Consider the following 23206-nt stretch of genomic DNA (forward strand, 5'->3'; position numbering starts at 1 on the left):
GACTTATACAAGTTTAATAAATACACTAAAAATATAAAGATAATTAACTGGAGAACGCAGTTGTGGTTTTTAGAGTTTAATTCTTGGTGTTTAAAAATGATTTAAAATTATTTTTAACTACCTGAATAAAATTTCTTTCATTTTTGTCATGATTTTTAATCACTCTTAGTTCATTTTAAGTGCAGTGTAAATTACTTATATAAATTTTATAAATACATTATATCATATTCTTGGAATATTTCTTATTTAATACGAAAATATGTATAATATTTTATCAATATAAACTATATATATATATATATAAACATCATACACTCTAAAAGGTTGTTTTCACAGTAGTGCCGTAGGAAAAAACAAAAACAAAAATTTGTGTGAATCTGTGAACAGTTCTTAAAAGAACCATTTTCTCCTTATTGTAATGAACATTTTTAATAATCTGAAGAAACCTTTTCAATTATAAAGAACCTTTTGTGGATTGGAAATGTTTCGTGGATGTTAAAGTTTCTTCATGAAACCAAAAATGCCAAAAAAAGAAAGAACGAACTCTTACAAAGTTCAAAATGCCAAAAGTGATATATTGTTTTTAAATTCCATCAATTGTTACAACCACCCAAGAAAGTTCATAGCCTACTTGTGATTTTGTCTTTTTAGTAGCCTATTAAAATGGTATGCGAACTTTTGAAATGATCACACACAGCACCTAACATACATATCCTATAAATTAGTCCATGTCTACATAATGCATTAACTTCCCAAATGTATTCGGCTTCTCCCATCATTTTCAACACTGCTGGCGTGCTCTGTGAGAGCCGGAGGTCCAAAGTATACTTTCCAACCCATGTGTTCCTCAGTAGCTCCTCCAATCCATTAACTAAACTTCAGAGGAATTCCTCACTTCATTTCACAGAATACATGCGGAATGTACACAGGGGTCAAAGGGCACAGGGGTAGAGGAGCCCAACCCACACAGGGGCACGCAGACCTTATTCAAACAAGCCCTGAGGGTCGGGGGGAGGAGCGCTGGACGTTACTTTAAAGATAACCTATAATCAAAGCATCCACCTACAGCTGTCCTTAATCAGTAACTCTACACCCATTTTATGAAGTGTGCACTTACACGTAAAACATGTGCTTCTGTACCATTAGAAGCAAACAATCTAGCATTGATAAAAAAGCTCCAGCGCTTTATTACGGAACAACTGACTTTGACTTTCTTTTAATGTAACACTTGCCTGTTTATGTAAGTGAATGACATCTGTTCTTTCCCTTCAACACACTCCTTATCCAGTTAACTTTGCACTGCGATTTTCCCCACAGATAACATGTGACAATCCACACCGTCCCAGTGGAATCCAGCATGACCATCCCGACTGCAGAGTCTTTGGGTGCTCTGGCCAATACGTGAACAGGGGTGGACCCTAGAAATTCCACAGCCGCAGTGTCTCTCTAACACTTGCTTGACCTTAACGACCCCCAATAACCCCCCTCACCCACAGCCCTGACAGAGGATTCAAAGGCCAGCAGTTTAACCCTACAACGCCGTGAACTTCTAAGGACTCTAAATGATGAGACTGTACGCAATCTACTACATGCCTTCTATCAACTGACTGAAACTTTTTCAGTAAATTAAAAGGTCTTTTAGTAGAATTGTAAAAACATCCACCTTTGCATTGTGATACATGTGTCGTCTTGCTGTGAAATCTTTGCTGATTTTTATAAAGCAAGTAAATGTGAGAATAACTTTTATATTTTTATTGATATTTCAGGATGAACACTTAAGGGACCGAAGCAACTTAGGTTTACTTGGCATTATCAGATATGATGCATTAGGCTTTTGTGGAAGGTATTGTATGTTTTGCCCCCAAAAGTACAGAGCTTTAATTATATAAAAAAAATATGCATTTAAATAATCTTACTAAAACATATTATTGGGAGATATAGAGCGACAACTGATATTAACATGAATTTGATAGTTACCTAAAAAAATACTAAAAACAATTGAATTTGATTGTACTTTATGCCCATATAAACAACAATATAACAATAACACACACACACACATATATATATATATATATATATATATATATATATATATGTGTGTGACCCTGGACCACAAAACCAGTCTTAAGTCGCTGGGGTATATTTGTAGCAATAGCCAAAAATACATTGTATGGGTCAAAATTATCGATTTTTCTTTTATACCAAAAATCATTAGGATATTAAGTAAAGATCATGTTCCATGAAGACATTTAGTAAATTTCTTACCGCAAATGTATCAAAACTTAATTTTTGATTAGTAATACGCATTGCTAAGAACTTCATTTAGACAACTTTAAAGGTGATTTTCTCAATATTTTGATTTTTTTGCACCCTCAGATTACAGATGTTCAAATAGTTGTATCTCAGCCAAATATGGTCCAATCCTAACAAACCATACATCAATACATCAATGCAAAGCTTATTATTCAGCTTTCAGATGATTTCAAAAAATTGACACTTTTTCGACACTGGTTTTGTCGTCCAGGGTCACACACACACACACACACACACACACACAAATATATATATATTAGTATATGTATGGTCATTTTAAGTATGATCTCCATATTCTTTTATATCATAATACAGTCTATGTCTGACGTAGCCTATCAAATATGAAATAAAACATAAAACCTATTTGCAATCGTTTTATAGATTTTCGTCTAGCCTATATATTTAGTTTGAAGGTTCAACAAACTGTTTCATTAAAAAAAAAAAATTATTATTTAATTGGTCATGTTTTACAGGGTTAAAATGATTATTTTAAGTGTGACATGTGACTTTTTTTTTTTTTGAGATATTAGAATACTTTGTCCTTACCTTAATTAACATACAGAGACAACTATATAGGCCTGCACTATTTGCAGTTTGATTCTTCTCAATCATATTAAAACCTCAATCAAAAAATAAAAAAAGAAAGCTATATTCCAAGCTGTAGTTATAAAAAAGTTTTGACAAACCATCTTTTTAGAGCAGCACTAGTGTGTTGGAGAGCAGCGGCTGGTTCAGCATCATCACATGAATGAGCGGCCATTTTCCCTCAGCGCGAGAAGTGACGTCACAGCCTGGCGGTCGCGCGACGATAAATTGAAAATGGAGAATTATTAACGCCAAGTAGATATTCTAGAAGATTTTATCCTAATTCATTTACAATTTATACAGCTTTTAATCTTAACACAAACGTATTGGTTATATTTTCCATATTTACGTTTGGTTTTAGTGTCACAATATTATAAAACTTATTCTAATCATAGAAATACTATTGAATTAAAAATGAATGTCCATAGAATCAGAATAACTGTGTACTGAGGCGGTTGCTGTTAGAGTGAGCTGCAGTGAGCTCACAGTGCCACCGTGTGGTCGCAAAGCGAACCTCATAAAATACATTTATCAAAAGTGTGACTTTATACAGCATCTCTCTAATAACTTCTAAAACGTAATGATGAACTCATTAGACAACCCTTTTAAAACATTTAAGTAATTAGCTGGAAGGGCACACTGGACCAAAAACAACCACTAGCTTATTCAACTAGAAACCGGTTTACAAGTTTGTCCAACAAGATTGAGTTCACCGCAAACATTCAAACAGTAAGTGTCTTAACGTACAAGAATAAAATTAAGAAGATAACTTACCACATTTTAATATTTAAGGTCGGAAACATGGAACCCGCAAATATGAGTAATAATAACAACAACAAGGTAAACAGCAGCAGCAGTAATAGTAGCAAAATCATGAATAAAAATCATACATGACAATGTTTTTTAAAAAAAACAAAAAACTGCCTAAAATCTTTTAGGTTTAATCAACATTCAAGTCATTTGGTCTTAAATTACTTTAAACCGGCTTTAAAAATTAAGTTGAATTTCATATAAATTACAAAAAAGTAGAAATTATTGAGCCCAAATTATTGAGATGCGATGTAAAAATGGGTCATGACTCACTGATCATATCATGTTTTACAGTGTAGCAGCTGTCACGTCCTCTTTAGCAAACAACACTAACTAATAAAAGGAAATGTCACTTTGCTGCAGGAAATGAGACTACTTGCACATACAGTTAAGAGTCATGTTTATTTACAGCAGAATCCTGACTAAGAAGAAAGGGAAGGTTATGAGAGCTGAAATGTCTTCAGTACAGCTCATTTGGATCCACATTTCACTACACTTTAATTTATTCAAATTTTTTTTTTTTATACAGAATCCTTTTGGCTGTTAATGTTGATCGCCCACCAGAGCATAGCGCCCTCTGCAGGCAGGGAGGACGACGGAGGAGAAAAAAGAATCGAGTACAAAACGAAAATCCACAGCATTAGGGGGGGAGTGGAGAAAAATACAAACAATGGGATGAAACAAAAACAAACAAACAAAAACAAAATGCAATCTTCCATAAAAAAAATGAACATTTGAATTTACTTTCAATGCAATCGTCATGATCGTCATTTATATTGTTCTTTTTTTTTTTTTTTTCTCGTAATGTCTGTAAGGGTGGCAGAGGGACAGTGAGGAGGAGGTCTGTGGGTAAAACGATGTCCATGATGCTCAGGTTAACAGTGTCCCACTGCCAGGCAAACGTTCATACTGAATATTCAGGCAACGCAGTGCCAATATTTGCGCGAGGTCCAGGCCGGCCGCAGGGGTCAGAGCGGTCCGGTCTCGTTGCCCCTCTCCGGTTCATAAATTCTCTTGTGCGACTCTTCGTCCACGACCCCGTGTCTGCATCTCAGAGTTTCAGAGTGTCGCACTAGCGCGCTTGCCCTGGAAAACGCAGCTTTGAAGAACGACACGCTGTACAATTGACATGCAAGGCCAGACGACTAACAGATTAAAAAACAGGTAACAACAGGTAAAAAAAAAAAAAAAAAAAAAAAGAAAATTAACAGACTGAGCCAGCAAAATGCATTATTTTCTACAACATTACACACACACACACACACACTTGCTCTCTCTCAATCTTGCACCTCAATTCCAGTTTCATCATTACAGAGCCAATTGGGTTAAAGGAATGACTACAAACGAAAAAATTAATGCTTGAAATAATAGTGGAAAAAATTCAGCCTGTTTAAATAACTGAGCTTAGTACAATCCTGAAACATTTCCCTCCATTAGCAAGATAGAGCTCGCCTTCAGTGGTCCATCCAGAGCCTGTGGAGGCAACAGCATACATTCATACATAAACAAACGTGAATCACACACTCTTGTCTTCAATAGTCAAATTGAATGGCGCATTGCAATTAATTTTACAGAAGAGGCAAAAAAAAAAAAAAAAAATAGTGACCTAGGCAGAGCAATTTATGAGGGAAAAATGCGCATTGAGATCTAAAAGTAACTAAATGAAAACCGGTTCCTGTTTAAACGCATTTTTGTTCGCACACGCACACGATCTCACACACACTTCACTTACACCTCGACATGATAACCCCTAATACATGTGTACACATATATACATAGAGCTGTGCGCCCCCGCAATTTATAATGCATCATTTCTGTATATGTCAAGAATAAAATCTTTCTAAATAAAATACATGTTTCTGCGAAGGAGGGGCTGTTAGAGAGGGAATCTGGTGAGAGGGAGGGAGGGATGGATACGGGTTGGGTTTTATCAGAAAGGGAAAGAGGAAGAGAGAACGAGGGAAGGAAAGGGGGGAACGACGCTGTCCTCTATTGTGTGCTGGTCCCTTATAGGGTCATCGTCATCCCAAGCTGTGGCAGAATCTACGTTCCTCGTCCACAGTTCGTTTAGAGCAGGAAATAATAAAGAAATCTCAGTCTGTAAATCCATAATGGTGCCAAACGGTACAAATGGAAACACACTTGGAGCTCAAAGGGGCTCCGGTTCACGTCCAGATGACGAGCGATCCGGTAAAATGCGGCTAAGTCCGGTGGAACAGGAAAGAATGGGATGATGGGATAGAAGCAAGAGAGAGAAAAGTAGTGTGATAAAGGTGGAATGGAGCGGAGAAAGAAAAGAGGTAGAGGAAAAAAAGACCAAGAGAGTATGAATGGAGACGAGAGGAGCGCATGAATCCATCTGGCAGTGAAGTCCGCGTGCAGCTGCTCATCCACTGGCTGGAGAATGACAACGGGAATGAGGGATGATGAGAAGACGAGTGCAGTTCATCTCTTCCGACCTCTCTCTCTCTCTCTCTCTCCGGTGGGTGGGAATGGAGGGACGGTGGGAACTTGTGCTGGTCGGAGCAGCATCATACCTCCAGGAAGCGGGAGCTGCTGGACTTGGTGTGGAAGGGCTCGGACCACATGCGCCGCAGGTCTCCCTAAAAGACATGGACAGAATTACCACCGGTTCATACTAGGGATGGCCATTTCAGGCAAAAATAATATTCGAAAATCGCCTGGTATTATTCGATTATTATTCGAAAATCGCACCCCTCCCCTGCATGCACGCACGCATAGGCTACAGTACTCTAAACACCCATAAACAGAGGGAGAGAGACCATTCACGCTTTCAATCCGTATGTTAACAAACTGTTTAATTCATTAGGGAATAGGCTCTTAACTAAAGCTATATAATGATTGTAACGTGCTGAAACATTAATATAATATAACTGAATGTATGGCACTTATTAACATAATAGTCCATCAATTAGCATAAATCAACTGCTCATAAGTCTAGGACATCAAAAATGAAACAAAAATGCACATTCGGGCCAATTCGGCTGAAATGCAGCACTGTCGGCTCAGTTTCGGCATCGGTGGTGTTCTTCTGTTGTCATGACAGCTTGTAGGTGTTCTATTGGCACCACCCTCTGGTTACATGAACGTGTCACCACCACATCAGCACCGAAAACATGGAAAATTATTGTCCCCCCCAAAAATAAATAAATAAATAAATAAAATAAAATAGTAGTAGTTATGTAATGCACTATCCATTTACTAACTGTTTGTTTTCTTAAAATGCAAATGTAATGTTGGTAACAGAACCCTCAAATACGAGTAATAACTTGCATTTTTTGTTACTATTAAATATTGTATCCTATTTTTACTTTTTTTAAAAACATTTCTTATACTTTTTTCATTGCATTTCATTCCTTTTGCATAATCTACATTGCTATTTACATGTTTTGTGCATGAAAATAAAATATGGACCCATTCAAAAATGAAATGGGTCAACACACACACACACACACACACACACACACACACACACACACACACACACACACGTTTGTTTTTGTGAATTGTGGGGACATTCCATAGGCATAATGGTTTTTATACTGGACAACCCATATTTTCTATCGCCCTACACCTAACCCTACCCCTACCCCTTACAGGAAACTTTGTGTATTTTTAGATTTTCAAAAAACTTCATTCTGTATTATTTACAAGCTTGTTTCCCAATGGGGAACTTAATATAAGTCCCCACGGTGGCACATATCGCGTTACGGCGATTAATTTGCGATAATGAACGTGATATTGCGTAACTTGTCAGTGAACTAAGCAGGGCTCGCAAAATCGCTAGCCCGACGTCCCGGGGCTATTGTGTTTTCCAGTCGGGCTACCAAAATGTATCACTGCCTGCCCGACGGGCTCCTTAAATACAGATCTCCCGCGGGTCCTTAAAAACTCTGAAAGTGAGTTGTATCAAAATTAAGGCCATAAAAAGTTTTAAATACGTTAAATGGTGTAAGAAATGTCCTAATTATAATTTCAAGAGGTCTTACAGTTGGGAACGGAAAGACACGAGTCGCGATATGGCAGGATTAAACTTCAAAAGGCAATGATGTCATTGAATAAATATGAGCGCTGCACGTTTCAAGTCAAAACGCGGCGCGGATGTCTTTATGCGAATGTATCTGAAGGTAACTGACTGTCCTCAGAAACGTGTCATTGGCATTTTAATTTCATTTTACCTATAATTCCTGATAAAGCAGCATTTATGAGCGCTGAGCTGCTTTGTGTACAGCGTTTCTGGGGAAACCGCAATATTTCAGCGCTCCTAAAGCGCCACCTCGTGGCAGAGAGTGAATCTGCATTTCCAATAAGCCTTTCTTGCTGTTTATGGTCAGATCAATGCAAATATCAACTCATGTTTTTACGCAGCAAACACATAGTTGTAAATGAGAAAGAAGTTGATGTGCCTTCTAAAAATCTAAACAATTAAGACAGTAATATTTATACGTTTTAAATTAACAATTTATATGCTTGATTGATCCCTTTTCATAAAAACGGCCTATAGCCTGAAACGCTGTTGTATAAGATTTTTGTTTTTGTGAAAACCTGCATCTGAACTGTTAATCATGTAATTTTATGGCTCAAAACTGTGTTAACATAGACATTGTCCAACCCCGCTCATACTGTGTTCATTTTACTTGTGCAGCTCTTAAAATGGGTCATAAATTGCCTTAAATATATTTTTAAAAATTCTGCAGATACCCTGTAAATAGTGAAATAAAATTCCTTCCTTCATATTTGTTGATATTTGTGTATTGAAAATATTTTTGATTGACGTTTAAACTCCTATCTGATTTTCTATATTAAAAAAATAATAATAATAAAATAAAATAGTAATTTTTTAATTCGGGCTAGTTAAATTAATTTTTGAGCTACCAAAATCTGAAGAGTACCTGCCCGAAGGGCTACCAGGGATTTTGAAATTTTGCGAGCCCTGCTAAGGCTCTGTGTATTAAATGCCGATCCATTTGAAAACAGGTGATGGAGATTTACGACTAATCACGGAACCGGCATTACTGACGAGATGCGCATAACAAATCGCATGCAATATATCGTGCAGCCCTAATTTCAATTAATAATATATTTCATTATAAGTAAGTGAATAAAAAATGATTTCATATCTACTATATCTGGTCTCAAATGTGTTTGATAAGATGAATAAAGAGCATTGTTTAATTATTCTGTCTATGTGAACAGACTGATGCATGTGATAAAACAATGTCCCATCATCAATCATTACTGCACATTCATTTGACCCATTAGCAGAGCATAAAACTACATACATATCAGAGCTCACAAATATGGAGATACAATCAAAGATTATTGTAGTAAATGTCAGCGGGTCTACAGCTGCATTACAGGAAGTTTCAGAGAACTGTGACATTTCACTCAGCACACTTTCATGTAAGAGGCTTGTGCAAACAAGTGTTTATGAATCAATACTGTTCTTCTATAAAACAGCACAAACCTGTGTAGATCTGTGTGGATATAGTTACGTCCTCATCTTGTTAATGCCTATTCACACTTTCAATTTGCCAACAGGCACAAACCTTTATTTTGCCTCACCTTCTTTACTGGGTTTGCACAACCATTGAGATTGCTATTAACAGTCATAAATGTTTAAATGTAGCATGTTAAATTGTGCAGAAGTGCTGATGAAAACAGCTAAACGTGTGGCTGTGTTTACGTCATCTATGATTATGTCTGTTCAATCCATGAAAGTCACACCCATCCACCTCACTACCAACCCATGCAACCAACAACAAAAGACCTTATTTATACTTTCATAATACAAACAACTATACCAACCAGAATACAGGTCAACACAATTTAAACCACACACCTACATGGAAAAACACACACTGTGGGAGTTTCAAGTTTCAGAATATGGGTTTGGAATTTTATTTGCTAATCCTAATTTGCTTTTCCCTGCTTTATTTATAGGCTCACACAATGTGCTTTAACAGATTTTAAAACACATCTTGTTGATGATTATCACGTCCAACAAGTACTACAGCATACCTTGACACATACCAAAAAAAAAAAAAAAGTGCTTTGAGAACGCATGTCTAAAACGATTAAAATAACATCCTATATATTTGACTTGGCATGAACGTTCCACAATTCACCGTTTCTATGGAAAAGAGAGGATGTTGCTATCGCGACGGCACTTCTCAGAACTGATGAGATTATGTTACAACACATGCAGAACAAAACATCTGCCACAGTGAAAAGAAACCAGCGTACAATTGACGCTTCAATAAAAGGAATGCGAAGTACCCGCAGAGACGCACGCAGGTGTGCGCTAGTACATAAATAATGTAGTTGCAGTGTTACAGATACAGCACACACCCTGCTCAAATAACCCGACAACAACCTGATGTCGACTTCTGCATTGTTTCTGAGCAATCGAGGAAACGGCGATTCCACGAAATTAAGTTTTGACATTCCTAGAAATGAGGCCCTAGCCGCCCTGTGGAGTTTCTGGTGTTGGTGCAAACAGACGCACCTTCAGGTAGGCCATGGTGAGCAGAGGCAGCAGGGTGAAGGGCACCAGGTACAGGAGGGCAGGCTGGGCCGCACGGTGAATACGAGAGGCCACGGTTGCAGTCAACAGACCTGAGACGGAAAGAGAGAGAATCATCAAATAGCACCACAGTCAATAGTATTTCATACAGTGTAACAAGTGTAGTCAGATCACAGAATGAATGACTCTTGTGAGTCTTTTGATGAATCAAAAACATTCGGTTTACAATTTACTGTATATTGTTCTTAAGGCTAATATAGTTACTGTTCACATAAGAGTGAATCCTGTCAGTAGCATTTAATAAAGTAGGCACTTTTTTAGAATGAACAAATATGTTGGCATGCCTAGTGTAGTGTGAGTCACAAACAGACCATCAGAAAAATACAACAGATGGACGGACAGACAGAATGACAGATAGACGTATAGATGGAATGACAGACAGAACAATAGATGGATAGAATGGAGGACAAATGGAATGGATCGATAGATTGAACAACAGACTAGAAGGTGACATTTTGTCGGGAATATGGGTAACAAAATCACTAAGGACACGATTGGGACGTGACATGAAAAAACGTCAGCGGGAGTGGGTGGGACTGGGAATAGTAATAACACTATGATACCCAACTTTATACACAAATATACCTTTTATATAAATAAACCATAAACTGGATATTTTAATTTTGAACTCAATTCTAGTTGCCCCGTCTCTTTATGCTCTCCTCCTGTTTGCTTTGGTGTGGCTGGTTAAGTGAATGACGTACGCAGTCCGTGATGGACAGATCGCGGCTGGTCTATGTGGTAATATAGTACATCGGGCAGGACATCCAAACGCCCAACTATCATTCATCGACCTCAAATATGGCTTTTCATCTGAAAGATGTATGTAGTAGCAACTTTACATGGCTGCTCAATCTAATGTTAACCTAGAGAAATGTGCGCTACTGAAGTGTAGCCTGTGTGTGGAGTGTGGAGCTGAACAGTAGCACTCGCTGCAGGACAGGTGCAGGTGCGCTCACTTGCTTTTAAAATACTCCATAATTTTTGGTCATACAGATAAAAGTGATACAAATAAACGTAGAGTCTTTACAGATTCGAAAGATGTGTGTACTCAGAATAACAACGAAACGTTGAGCTTCTGTAAATGAATTAAAGCAAACAAGGATGTGCTTTCTGCCGTCTAGGTCTCTGTGAACTTGAGCGAGAAACTTCGAAACTCCATGTATGAAAAATATATCTATAGAGAGTGAAATGTCTACTTTGAAATGAAAAAATTCAAATAGAAAACGTGCGTGTTAGCATGGATGATTTACATTAACTTTAATGTGTGTGCAATGCACACTGTACATTGTTTAAGCTGACTTTCAGTTCAATATAATAAAAAAAACTAAATTTTGGATTTTTATTCAGCTAAGGTGGGCATGCTGTGACCTGTACCGTATTTTTACTGTAACTGACAGATTCTGGCCAAAAAAAAAAAAAATCCGGGAATCATTCTTCCGGGATTGGGACGGGACGGGATTTTCCCCCAGTTTTTCGTGGGATTGGGACAGGATGGGATTTTTGTTTTTGTGAGAGTGGGACGGGAGAGGTTTGAAAATCCACTCCTGTGTCACCCTCTACAACAGACAGACAGAATGATAGAGATATGAAACAAGACAGAGAACAACAGCTAGATGGATAGATGGAACAAAAGAACAATAGATAGATAGAAAGAAAGGGATGGAATAACAGAAAGGGTTGATGGAATGACAGACAGATCGATAGAACAAACGAAAGAAACAGATGGATAGAAAGAAGCTGAGCTGGAAAGACAGATTGATGGATAGGTGACCAACAACAACAACAAAAAAAAGTTCAGTGCGCCATGAAAAGGTTTTTGCCCCCTTCCTGGTTTTTTATTTCTTTGCATATTTGTCACACTTAAAAGATTCAGATCAAACTAATTTTAATATTACACAAAGATAACCCGGGTAAATACAAAATGCAGTTTTGAAATAATGATTTCATTTATTAAGGGAAAAAAGCGGTCCAAACCTGCCTGGCCCTACATGAAAAAGTAATTGCCCCCCAAGTCTAATAACTGGCTGTGCCACCCTTTGCAGCAACAACTACAATCAAGCGTTTGTGATAACTGGCAGTGAGTCTTTCACATCGCTGTGGAGGAATTTTGGCCCACTCTTCTTTGCAGAATTGTTTTAATTCAGCCACATTGGAGGTTTTTTGAGCATGAATGGACTGTTTAAGGTCATACCACAGCATCTCAATTGGATTTAAGTCCAGACTTTGATTTGGCCACTCCAAAACCTTAATTTTGTTTTTCTTGAGCCATTCAGAGGTGGACTTGCTGGTGTGTTTCGGATCATTGTCCTGCTGCAGAACCCAAGTGCTCGAGCTTGAGGTCACAAACTGATGGCCGGACATTCTCCTTCAGGATTTTCTGATTGTGTGCAGAATTCATGGTTCCATCAATTATGGCAAGTCATCCAGGTCCTGAAACTGCAAAGCAGCCCCAGACCATCACACTACCACCACCACGTTTGACTGTTGGTATGATGTTCTTTTTATGAAATGCTGTGTTGGTTTTATGCCAGATGTAATGGGACACACACCTTCCAAAAAAGTTCAACTTTTGTCTCATCAGTCCACAGAATATTTGCCCAAATTTTTGGGGTCAATCAAGATATTTTTGGGCAAATGTGAGACGAGCCTTTGTGTTCTTTTTGGTCAGCGATGGCTTTTGCATTGGAACTCTCCCATGGATGCTGTTTTTGCCCAGTCTCTTTCTTATTGTTGAATCATGAACACTGACCTTAATTGAGGCAAGTGAGGCCTGTAGTTTTTTAGATGTTGTTGTGGGTTCTTTTATGACTTCCTGGATGAGTCGTCGTTCCGCTCTTGGAGTAATTTTGGTAGGTCAGCCACTCCTGGGAAGGTTCACCATTGTTCCAAGTTTTCTCCATTTGTGGATAATGGCTCTGACCGTGGTTCGCTGGAGTGCCAAAGCCTTAGAAATGGCTTTATAACCCTTTCCAGACTGATACATGTCAACTATTTTGTTGTTCTTGAATTTCTTTAGATCGTGGCATGACGTGTTGCTCTGTAAAGGGGTCATCGGATGCCCATTTTGCACAAGTTGATATGATTCTTTAGGGTCATAATTAAAAGTCTATGACACACTTTGGTTAAAATTTCTCAATGGTAGTGTAAAAAACACCTTTTTTACCCTGTCAAAATCAGCTCTGTTTTCAGCAAGTCATTTTTGGTCCATGTTGCTTTAAATACTAATGACTCTGCTGACCCCGCCCCTCTCTTCCGTGGAGTGACGAGCAGTACTGTTTACTTTAGTCACGAAACTGGCCAAGTTTGAAGCGGACTGTTTACAGCTCACTCAGGGCGGGTCTAAGGTAAGACGGCCTTGTCAATCAACTATTGTGGGTGCGGCCTGCGCAGAACTACGTCATTCTAACAGGAGTCTCAGAACAGCCTGATTTGAGAAAGGGGATTTTAAAAAAAACACTTGGTGGATTTTTGTCATTATACGATAGATGTGTACACACACTTCCAATGCACATTTATGTTCAAACAACTTGAAAAGTGAATTTTGCATCTGATGACCCCTTTAAACATGCTTCACTTTGTCAGACAGGTTCTATTTAAGTGATTTCTTGATTCAACAGGTCTGGCAGTAATCAGGCCTGGGTTTGGCTAGTGAAATTGAACTCCGCTTTCTAAAATAATGTGGTTAATCACAGTTCTTTAGATTTAACAGGCGGGGGCAATTAATTTTTCACGTAGGGCCAGGTAGGTTTGGACAGCTTTTTTCCCTTAATAAATGAAATCATCATTTAAAAACTGCATTTTGTATTTATTTGCATTATCTTTGTGTAATATTAAAATCTGTTTGGTGATCTGAATATTTTAAGTGTGACAAATACGCAAAACATAAAAAGAAATAATAATAATTTAATAAATAGGAAGAGGGCAAAAACCACAGCACGATAGATAGATAGATAGATAGATAGATAGATAGCACAGTCTTAAATGGCAGAGTGTATTTGGATGATACTGTTGCGATACACACCAACAAAGTAACCAATCAGGGTGCAGTGGAAGTAGGAAACTCGCTGCATCCGGCCAGACATGTTGACAGAACCGGGCACTTCTCCGTTGGCCTGTTTCTTATAGTTGTCGTATCGGAGCACGAAGCACAGCAGCAGGCCTGGCATGACGATATCACCGATGCCCAGCATGGAGAAGTGGCTGCCGGTGGAGCTGGGGAACACCAGCTTTCCAGGCAGGGAGAGGCGCGGGACATCCCGTCCCATGCCAGGGCCCAGGTGCAGCTTGCGTGAGAGCACGTCGAGGGGGTTGTCGGCAGGCTGCGTGGCCACCTTCACCATCACGTTACTGTTGAAGATGTAGGCAGAGAAGAAGACCTGCAGGAGATGAGGGAGATGAGTCAGAGGACAGACCAGCTTGCCCTGCTGTTTTAAGACGCTGAGAGAAAGAGTGATGTCAGGCTTGTGTAAGCGTGTTTGGAGTGATTTCAGACACTGACAAAAATGTCTCGACAGTCAGTATGGGGGTGGTGGGATAGGGAACACGTTTCAGAGTTGCAATTAAAAATTATTTGATGTGATCTAAAGGACTGGCAACCAAAGGGTCACAGGTTTGCATTCAAATGGCACTTAACCCCAGATTTCTCGAGGTGCATTTGTCTACATTATAAAGCATCTGTTAAATGACTACTCACAAGCAAATAACAGCCTTTACAGGATTCCTTGAATACTTCTGAAACCATTTCATGAGTTGCAATTGCATTTGCAAGTTTTATGGCACCAGCTGGGTGGAGTGGCATGGCAGTGATAGATAGGTGTCAGTCTTAAATGGGCATGACTGCTTTAATTATTTGCACGTGAGAGTGATAAAAAAAACATGTAAGAATGTGAAAATAAAAAGCAGGATGTTTTCTGAATAAGTCAAGATAAGGAAGAACTTGTTAGCAAGCAAAGCTTTAAATTCCTAAGAAGCACTACTCTGAAAGCAATACAGACTATGATGATGTCGGGCTGCACGATTAATTGAAATCAAATAGAAATAAGTCGCAATATAGCTTGAAGAAATTAAAGACATCATTCATTTCTAATAATTATTATTTTTATTTTATAGACCTTTTTCCTGAATAACCGATGAGCGGCGCCATGATGGATTCTAACTTCAGTTTGGGTGCCCTCGTGTTCCGGTCTCCATAGAAATCCATTAAAACGGGGTAAAAAAAAAAAAAAAAAGAGACTGAATTGAAACTTTTTCAATATAACTACATATAAAAATGTGCGGAGGGTTGCTGTGCTGTTGTTGGCTGCCACAGTAACGGCAGTAAGCTAAGGAATTCCTTTAAAGTACTTGTTTTGCGTATCAGAAAATCTGTCTTGTCAGGCACTGTTATACATGGCTTGCAGTGCTTAAGTTAAAATACTGAGTGTGAAATAATAATACATGTTAAAATAATGTTTGCTCTTATCATTCTGTGTACAAAATCCCATGAACTTCACCCAGATCGGGAGCTGTATGTGCACTCATCTGTTTTCAATGCAGCTAGCCTCGCGTCGCTTCATGTCATCTTACTACTCATTGAACTATGACTGGTCCTTTACTGCAAAAAGACGGTCACTGTAAAGTGATGAAACAATGGCACCACATGATTTTTTAAAATGACTTTCATAGGTTTCACATTATATTATTGGCTCTGAAAATATGTAAATGTCACTAGAAACCGGAAATGTAAAGCACCGTTCTAATCGGGGGAGACTTCCGCGTTCAGAAAAAGGTCTATAGCAGCAGTTCTCAACTCTGGCCCTCGAGCTCCACTTTCCTGCAGAGAACCTGTGATTTATAGCAATCTTAATATATAATCACTAAATTCTAAAGTGCTTTAAAGATTTGTATCAGAAAAAATTAAATTAAATTAAAATTCATAATCAGAATTTTTTCCCCCCCAAAACCAAGCAGCCCTATGAAGATGTGTGTATATTTCACAACAAATGTAGAGTCAGGACTATCCATTTAATAATATTAGTTTTAGCGTCTCTTTTTTACTCAACCTATGCCAGGCTTGTTTATGAATAATTATATTGCTTGGTTTGAATCAAATTTGCTCCAATTAAAAAAAATAAATAAAATAAATAAATATCTGTAACTTGAGAGATATTTACTGGATTACACAGAAATACACAAAAAAATATTGTAATTAAAATAATACCTAAAAATCAGCCATTACCAATTTTTTTTTCTTTTTTTTCACTGAATATCAGAGAATATGTAAGCCCAAATTATGTTTACAAAACTAATTTCAAGCATTTAATGTTGCCATGTAACTAAAGTAGTGACGGTAGTAGTGAAGTAGCGATCTTCTGTGTTATGACAGTAATAGTAATTCCAAATTGCAATAATGTCTCTCTATTAAAACAACAGTGGTTGAGTAAGTGCACTTAATCAGCAACCACCAGAAAATCTATCCCTTTATCAGAGAAGTTCTGATTTGGGGATTTTAACTCTTGATATCTGGCAACCGCAAACACGAAAGCTTGCATAGTAGAAGTGTGAATAGCAATCCAAATATATGATCTATTTCTTCGAAAATAAAAAGATTTCAGTATAGCTTTTATTTTTTTAAATACATTTTAGTGTTGTCTTTTATTGTCAACGATACTGCATGTTGATAGTCACAGTTGTCGTCTATTGACCTCATCTTCTGATTTTAGTCATGGGAAAATAAAGCTAGTCAACAAACATTTTTCGTCATAGCTTTCGTTAACGAAATTAACACTTTTGACATACATCAAGAGTAAAAATGTTAATTGAAAAAAAAAAGAACGCCTTTGATAAGAAATACATAAAGCGAACTAAATGATATAGTAAGTCAACATTTGAAGTGGATCAAAAAAGTTCAAAGTTGTCTTAAGACAAGAACGCATTTTGGTTTTAGGTTAAGACAACTTTGATGAAAGGTTTTGATCCACTTCAAATATTGACTAGTGTACATCACTAGAGAAAAGCTTGGCATTTTACCGCTAGACTGAGTTATATTAAATTATAAGCTCAAAACTTATATATATATATAAAAATAAAAAAAATTGGTCAATCATTCACAGTAAGATCGACAACATTGCAATTTAGAATATAGATAGATCTGTCATGCCAACTTTAAGCAAAAAGCCTTTAGATCAATGAGTTTTTAGGGCATACAAACATGTCTAAACCTTAGTACTGGTAGCATATACAGGTGCTGGTCATATAATTAGAATATCATCAAAAAGTTGATTTATTTCACTAATTCCATTCAAAAAGTGAAACTTGTATATTATATTAATTCATTACACACAGACTGATATATTTCAAATGTTTATTTCTTTTAATTTTGATGATTATAACTGACAACTAAGGAAAATCCCAAATTCAGTATCTCAGAAAATTAGAATATTACTTAAGACCAATACAAAGAAAGGATTTTTAGAAATCTTGGCCAACTGAAAAGTATGAACATGAAAAGTATGAGCATGTACAGCACTCAATACTTAGTTGGGGCTCCTTTTGCCTGAATTACTGCAGCAATGCGGCGTGGCATGGAGTCGATCAGTCTGTGGCACTGCTCAGGTGTTATGAGAGCCCAGGTTGCTCTGATAGTGGCCTTCAGCTCTTCTGCATTGTTGGGTCTGGCATATCGCATCTTCCTCTTCACAATACCCCATAGAAAATCTAAGGTCAGGCGAGTTTGCGGGCCAATTAAGAACAGGGATACCATGGTCCTTAAACCAGATACTGGTTGCTTTGGCACTGTGTGCAGGTGCCAAGTCCTGTTGGAAAATGAAATCTGCATCTCCATAAAGTTGGTCAGCAGCAGGAAGCATGAAGTGCTCTAAAACTTCCTGGTATACGGCTGCGTTGACCTTGGACCTCAGAAAACACAGTGGACCAACAGCAGCAGATGACATGGCACCCCAAACCGTCACTGACTGTGGAAACTTTACACTGGACCTCAAGCAACGTGGATTGTGTGCCTCTCCTCTCTTCCTCCAGACTCTGGGACCCTGATTTCCAAAGGAAATGCAAAATTTACTTTCATCAGAGAACATAATTTTGGACCACTCAGCAGCAGTCCAGTCCTTTTTGTCTTTAGCCCAGGCGAGACGCTTCTGACGCTGTCTGTTGTTCAAGAGTGGCTTGACACAAGGAATGCGACAGCTGAAACCCATGTCTTGCATACGTCTGTGCGTAGTGGTTCTTGAAGCACTGACTCCAGCTGCAGTCCACTCTTTGTGAATCTCCCCCACATTTTTGAATGGGTTTTGTTTCACAATCCTCTCCAGGGTGCGGTTATCCCTATTGCTTATACACTTTTTCTACCACATCTTTTCCTTCCTTCGCCTCTCTATTAATGTGCTTGGACACAGAGCTCTGTGAACAGCCAGCCTCTTTTGCAATGACCTTTTGTGTCTTGCCCTCCTTGTGCAACGTGTCAATGGTCGTCTTTTGGACAACTGTCAAGTCAGCAGTCTTCCACATGATTGTGTAGCCTACAGAACTAGACTGAGAGACCATTTAAAGGCCTTTGCAGGTGTTTTGAGTTAATTAGCTGATTAGAGTGTGGCACCAGGTGTCTTCAATATTGAACCTTTTCACAATATTCAAATTTTCTGAGATACTGAATTCAGGATTTTCCTTAGTTGTCAGTTATAATCATCAAAATTAAAAGAAATAAACATTTGAAATATATCAGTCTGTGTGTAATGAATGAATATAATATACAAGTTTCACTTTTTGAATGGAATTAGTGAAATAAATCAACTTTTTGATGATATTCTAATTATATGACCAGCACCTGTAAACGGTTACTGTGCCATTAAATCACACATGGCATGATATGAGGGCTTGACGCCCATCCCTAGGAACCAGTATGACTTGCTGCATTAATTGCTTACCCAGAACACATCATAGATGAGGAGGCCTGACAGCAGCAGGCACGACACCTTGAGACTAGGCAGTCGCACAAATGCGATCATGGCCACACAGAGACCCATGGCAAGAGCTGCAGGAGATAAAAACACGAATCAGAGAAAAATACCACCACAACATGAGGTATGAGGTAAACCAGAGGACGTGTTTACATTCTCTTCCTACACACAAACACAGTTACGGCATGCTGACGCACCGTCCATGAGCAGCCAGTGGCCTGTCAGCACCCAGATGAGAACCAGCATGACAGAGAGGGAAAACGACAGCAGCTCCGCCAACGTGAAGCGGCCACAGCAGCCGAACGAGATCCTGGAGACAATAGAGACATGTTGGCTCACATTCTGAATACACTAGCAAGCACACGTCACTCGGCTGAGACATCAGACTCTCTTTTTCACACCCCAGCATCTGATCTCTAACACTGTTGTCCATTAATACACAAGAGGATTGTTCCAAAGCAAACTGAACTGATTCTAGATTACATTGTGAGATTGAGTGAAGCCACAAGGCAAATCCCTGCAAACAAACAGGTTCATTGTCGGTGTCAAAAAGATTATTTTAAAAGCTAATTTTGGAAGATTCTGAGCATTCTATCAGCCAACAAATATCTTTTAAGAGTTAATATCTTGGGTTGAGCCAATAAGCTAAATAAATACATTTTTATATACACTAGGGTCCATACAGTCATGGCCACAAATATCGGCACCCTTGGTAAATATGATCAAAGAAGGCTGTGAAAATTAACCTGCATTGTTAATCCTTTTGATCTTTTATTTTAAATTTTTTTTCACAAAAATCTAACCTTTCATTGGATAATAAGAAATTAAAATGGGGGGGAAATATCATTATGAAATAAATGTTTTTTTCTAATACACATTGACCACAATTAACGGCACCCTTTTTATTCAATACACAGTAAAATCAGCAGTGTAATATTTGCAGTGTTAAAAGTTATTAATTCCCAAAGAGTTGAATTGAACACTAGTTCTGTTTAACACTGTAGATTGTTAGTGTTGTCACATGGTGTAATATTTATGTAATTTCACTTTTACACTGAAAGTGTAAAAAAAACCCCGCCGAATTTATCTGACTCCGTCCTTCAAGGACTGCTGCCTCGCAAAGCGACGACGCCATTTTATCTTCATGTGACCGAGACGGTAAGTTGGATTGCTTTTCTCTTTATGAAATTACACGGAAGAAATACTTTTTGTTGATAATTTTACTCAAAATATGATTGGTGGTGAACACATTTAGAAATGACTAACTGCGAGCGTTTTTGTCAGGTTTACAGTGTTAAGTTCGTGAGGTGTAACGTTAGCCTGTGTGAAAGTTTCTAATACGGGTTTGGTTTCCTGAAATAAGGTGATTTTACGTGTAAAATAATTTTTGAATCGTTTACAATTTATGTTATATATATATATATATACACACACACACACACACACACACACTTTTAGCTTCTTTCATTTTGGTTCGTTGACCGATCCTCTCGCCTTCATTCCCGCCGAGGCCTGGTTTTACTACGAGTCTGGCACTGAAGATGAGGTCTGAAGCAGCCACATTTGGGCAGTTTTCTACTCAGAGGACAGAATTCATCAAATGGTAAATTTATATTTGTTTTTGAAAGCAATGAGTGCTTTGAAACGGTAATAGTGGGACTGTTAAACATTTACGCGCTAACAATTTTGTTTTTGAGAAACATAACACCATGTTGAAGTGTCGTGTCAAGTCTTTCTGCAGATGGAGCTGTGTAACGCGGAACATTTACCAGTCGTTTAATTGACATTATCTAATGCAAAACTGTGAAATTAGAGCGCGTTTAAAAACTTGGCTCGTAAAGTACATTAAACTGTAAATCCGTCAGTCTTTCAATTTCCTTCAGTGCCCATGGGCAGAGCATGCTTGAAACCAGTCTTTATCAATTCATATGGCATGCTATTTTAGGTAAATAATGTCCTAAATATTTCCAGATGTACAAAGTTAAGTTTTAATTTAGAAAGGTATGTCTGAATCTATCTGTATTTTTTTCACATTATAAATAATAAATTAATAGTAAGATAAATTCTAAACGTGTTAATTTATTGTAATGTAGTACACTTGTTCATTTTAAGATGCCTTATTACTCATGTTACTCACTAAAATTATATAAATGTGTTTAATAATCAGATTAAATAAATACTTAAATTGTTTCAGGAATGCCTCCATGTGAATATTGCACAAGGTTTTGTATTAACTTTAACAGTCGTTTAATTGACCCTAGAATTAAGGATGTAAATAAAAATAAGTTTATGATTTGACACCCGTATTATAGACAGCTCTCAGCATACTCAAAATTAGGGGTAATCACAATTATTTGATCATATTTACAGTCCTAAGGTAAATTAAATTACTGAAATAAGTGTTTTTTATTTGTATTATTCTTTTTCAATAGAATTGGCCCAGACTTCTGCAGTGTCAAGTGAAGGAATCTCCTCTCATAAGATTGCAAACCTGGAGTCTGATGACACCGAGTGTGACTGATGGAGTGAGCAGAATGCTGAAGATGAAGCCAGAATTGAGTCTGTGTCATTTATATGTTATTCTGTGTACAGTAAAAAATTTTAAACACACAAACGAATATGAAAAATTTAAATTTAACTGGGAAGCCAAACAATATCTGCTTATGTTCACACCTGGAATTTACTAATTATTAATTTAAGATATCAAAACACAAAGCCCAAAAATGAAAACTTGTCGTCATTTCTCACTCTCTGTCATTCCAAACCTGCAAGACTTTCATTCATTTTCAAAACACAAACGAAGATATTTTAAATGAAACCTGAGAGATTTCTTTCCTTCCATCGACAGTCTACACAACTAACACTTGGATGCTTCAAAAAGTTCACAAAGAGATCATAAAAGTAATCCAAATGAATCAAGCGGTTTAGCCACAATTTTCTGAAGAGACTCGATCGCTTTATACAATGAACAGATTGAATTTATTTTTTTAAAAAATTCACATTTAAACATTGATCAGGGATCATAAACAGAAAATTTGGACTAAACCACATGATACGTATGGATTAGATCTCTTTATGAAGTTTATGAATTATCAAAGTGGTAGTGGCGTGGACCGTCAATCAAGGGACAGAAATCTTATATTCTATTAAAATATCTTCATTTGTGTTTCAAAGATAACGAAAGTCTTGGTTGAGTAAACGATGGAATTTTCATTTTTAAACTAACCCTGTAATAAAAGAATGTGGCCATACGCGTCTTGTGCTTGTTCACTTGTGCATCACCCAAGATGCATGCTAATGCCAGGTGTGAACAGAGCCACTGTGTGACTACACAATCAGTTTAGCAGAATGGTTCCTGAGAGAGATATTGTCATTATTTTTATTTATTTATTTTTCCAAGAAGCCAAATTCCTGGCTTTTCTCAAGACCTTCAAGGACACGATTGACCTCGGAATCAGCTGTAAAGGAGGATGAAACCGATGTTTAAGGTTAGACTATATTTCAGAATAAGATTATCTATATTCATTTATTATCTATATTCTGTGTTCATGCATTTTTTGCTGAAGTTGTCATATCTGTTATTTAGAATGGGACAGCGATATTGCATTAATTTGTCTCCTTCATTTGATTCCACCATCACCACAAGGCTGCAAGGGACCTGGAAAAATGTCCTCCTATCAAGCTGAAAAACATTTTCAAAAAGATACATTTCTGTCACTAACTATTGTCTGCCTCAAAATATTGCCAGATGTGTTGTATATGAAAGACTAATAAAAAATAAAATCAATTGGAGAGCTGACCTTAATTGTTATTTTTGTCTTTGATCTGCAGGCACTAACAAGAAGAATACCTTGATTGCATAGAAGAGACCACACAGCCATACCTGCTCGCTGATGGGACAATGAGGAACAGCATTCATCTTGCTGCAATTTTG

The 23206-nt window shown here is 37.6% G+C and overlaps 1 protein-coding gene across 1 annotated transcript in view; it reads right to left on the reverse strand.

Moving 5' to 3' along the window:
• Positions 1–4094: 4094 nt before the first annotated feature.
• The window catches only part of sppl3 (signal peptide peptidase 3), a 43195-nt gene continuing 24083 nt past the window's right edge, over positions 4095–23206 (reverse strand). Inside the window, exons 6-10 of the mRNA XM_058789585.1 lie at positions 19470–19582; positions 19240–19346; positions 14343–14697; positions 10241–10350; positions 4095–6314 (exon numbers count right to left, since the gene is read on the reverse strand). Coding sequence (XP_058645568.1) covers positions 6243–6314; positions 10241–10350; positions 14343–14697; positions 19240–19346; positions 19470–19582 — 757 coding nt within the window. The 3' untranslated portion in view covers positions 4095–6242. The remainder of the gene's footprint in view (positions 6315–10240; positions 10351–14342; positions 14698–19239; positions 19347–19469; positions 19583–23206) is intronic.

Source organism: Onychostoma macrolepis, chromosome 10 (assembly GCF_012432095.1).
Source record: "Onychostoma macrolepis isolate SWU-2019 chromosome 10, ASM1243209v1, whole genome shotgun sequence".
Taxonomy (NCBI): Eukaryota; Metazoa; Chordata; class Actinopteri; order Cypriniformes; family Cyprinidae; genus Onychostoma; species Onychostoma macrolepis.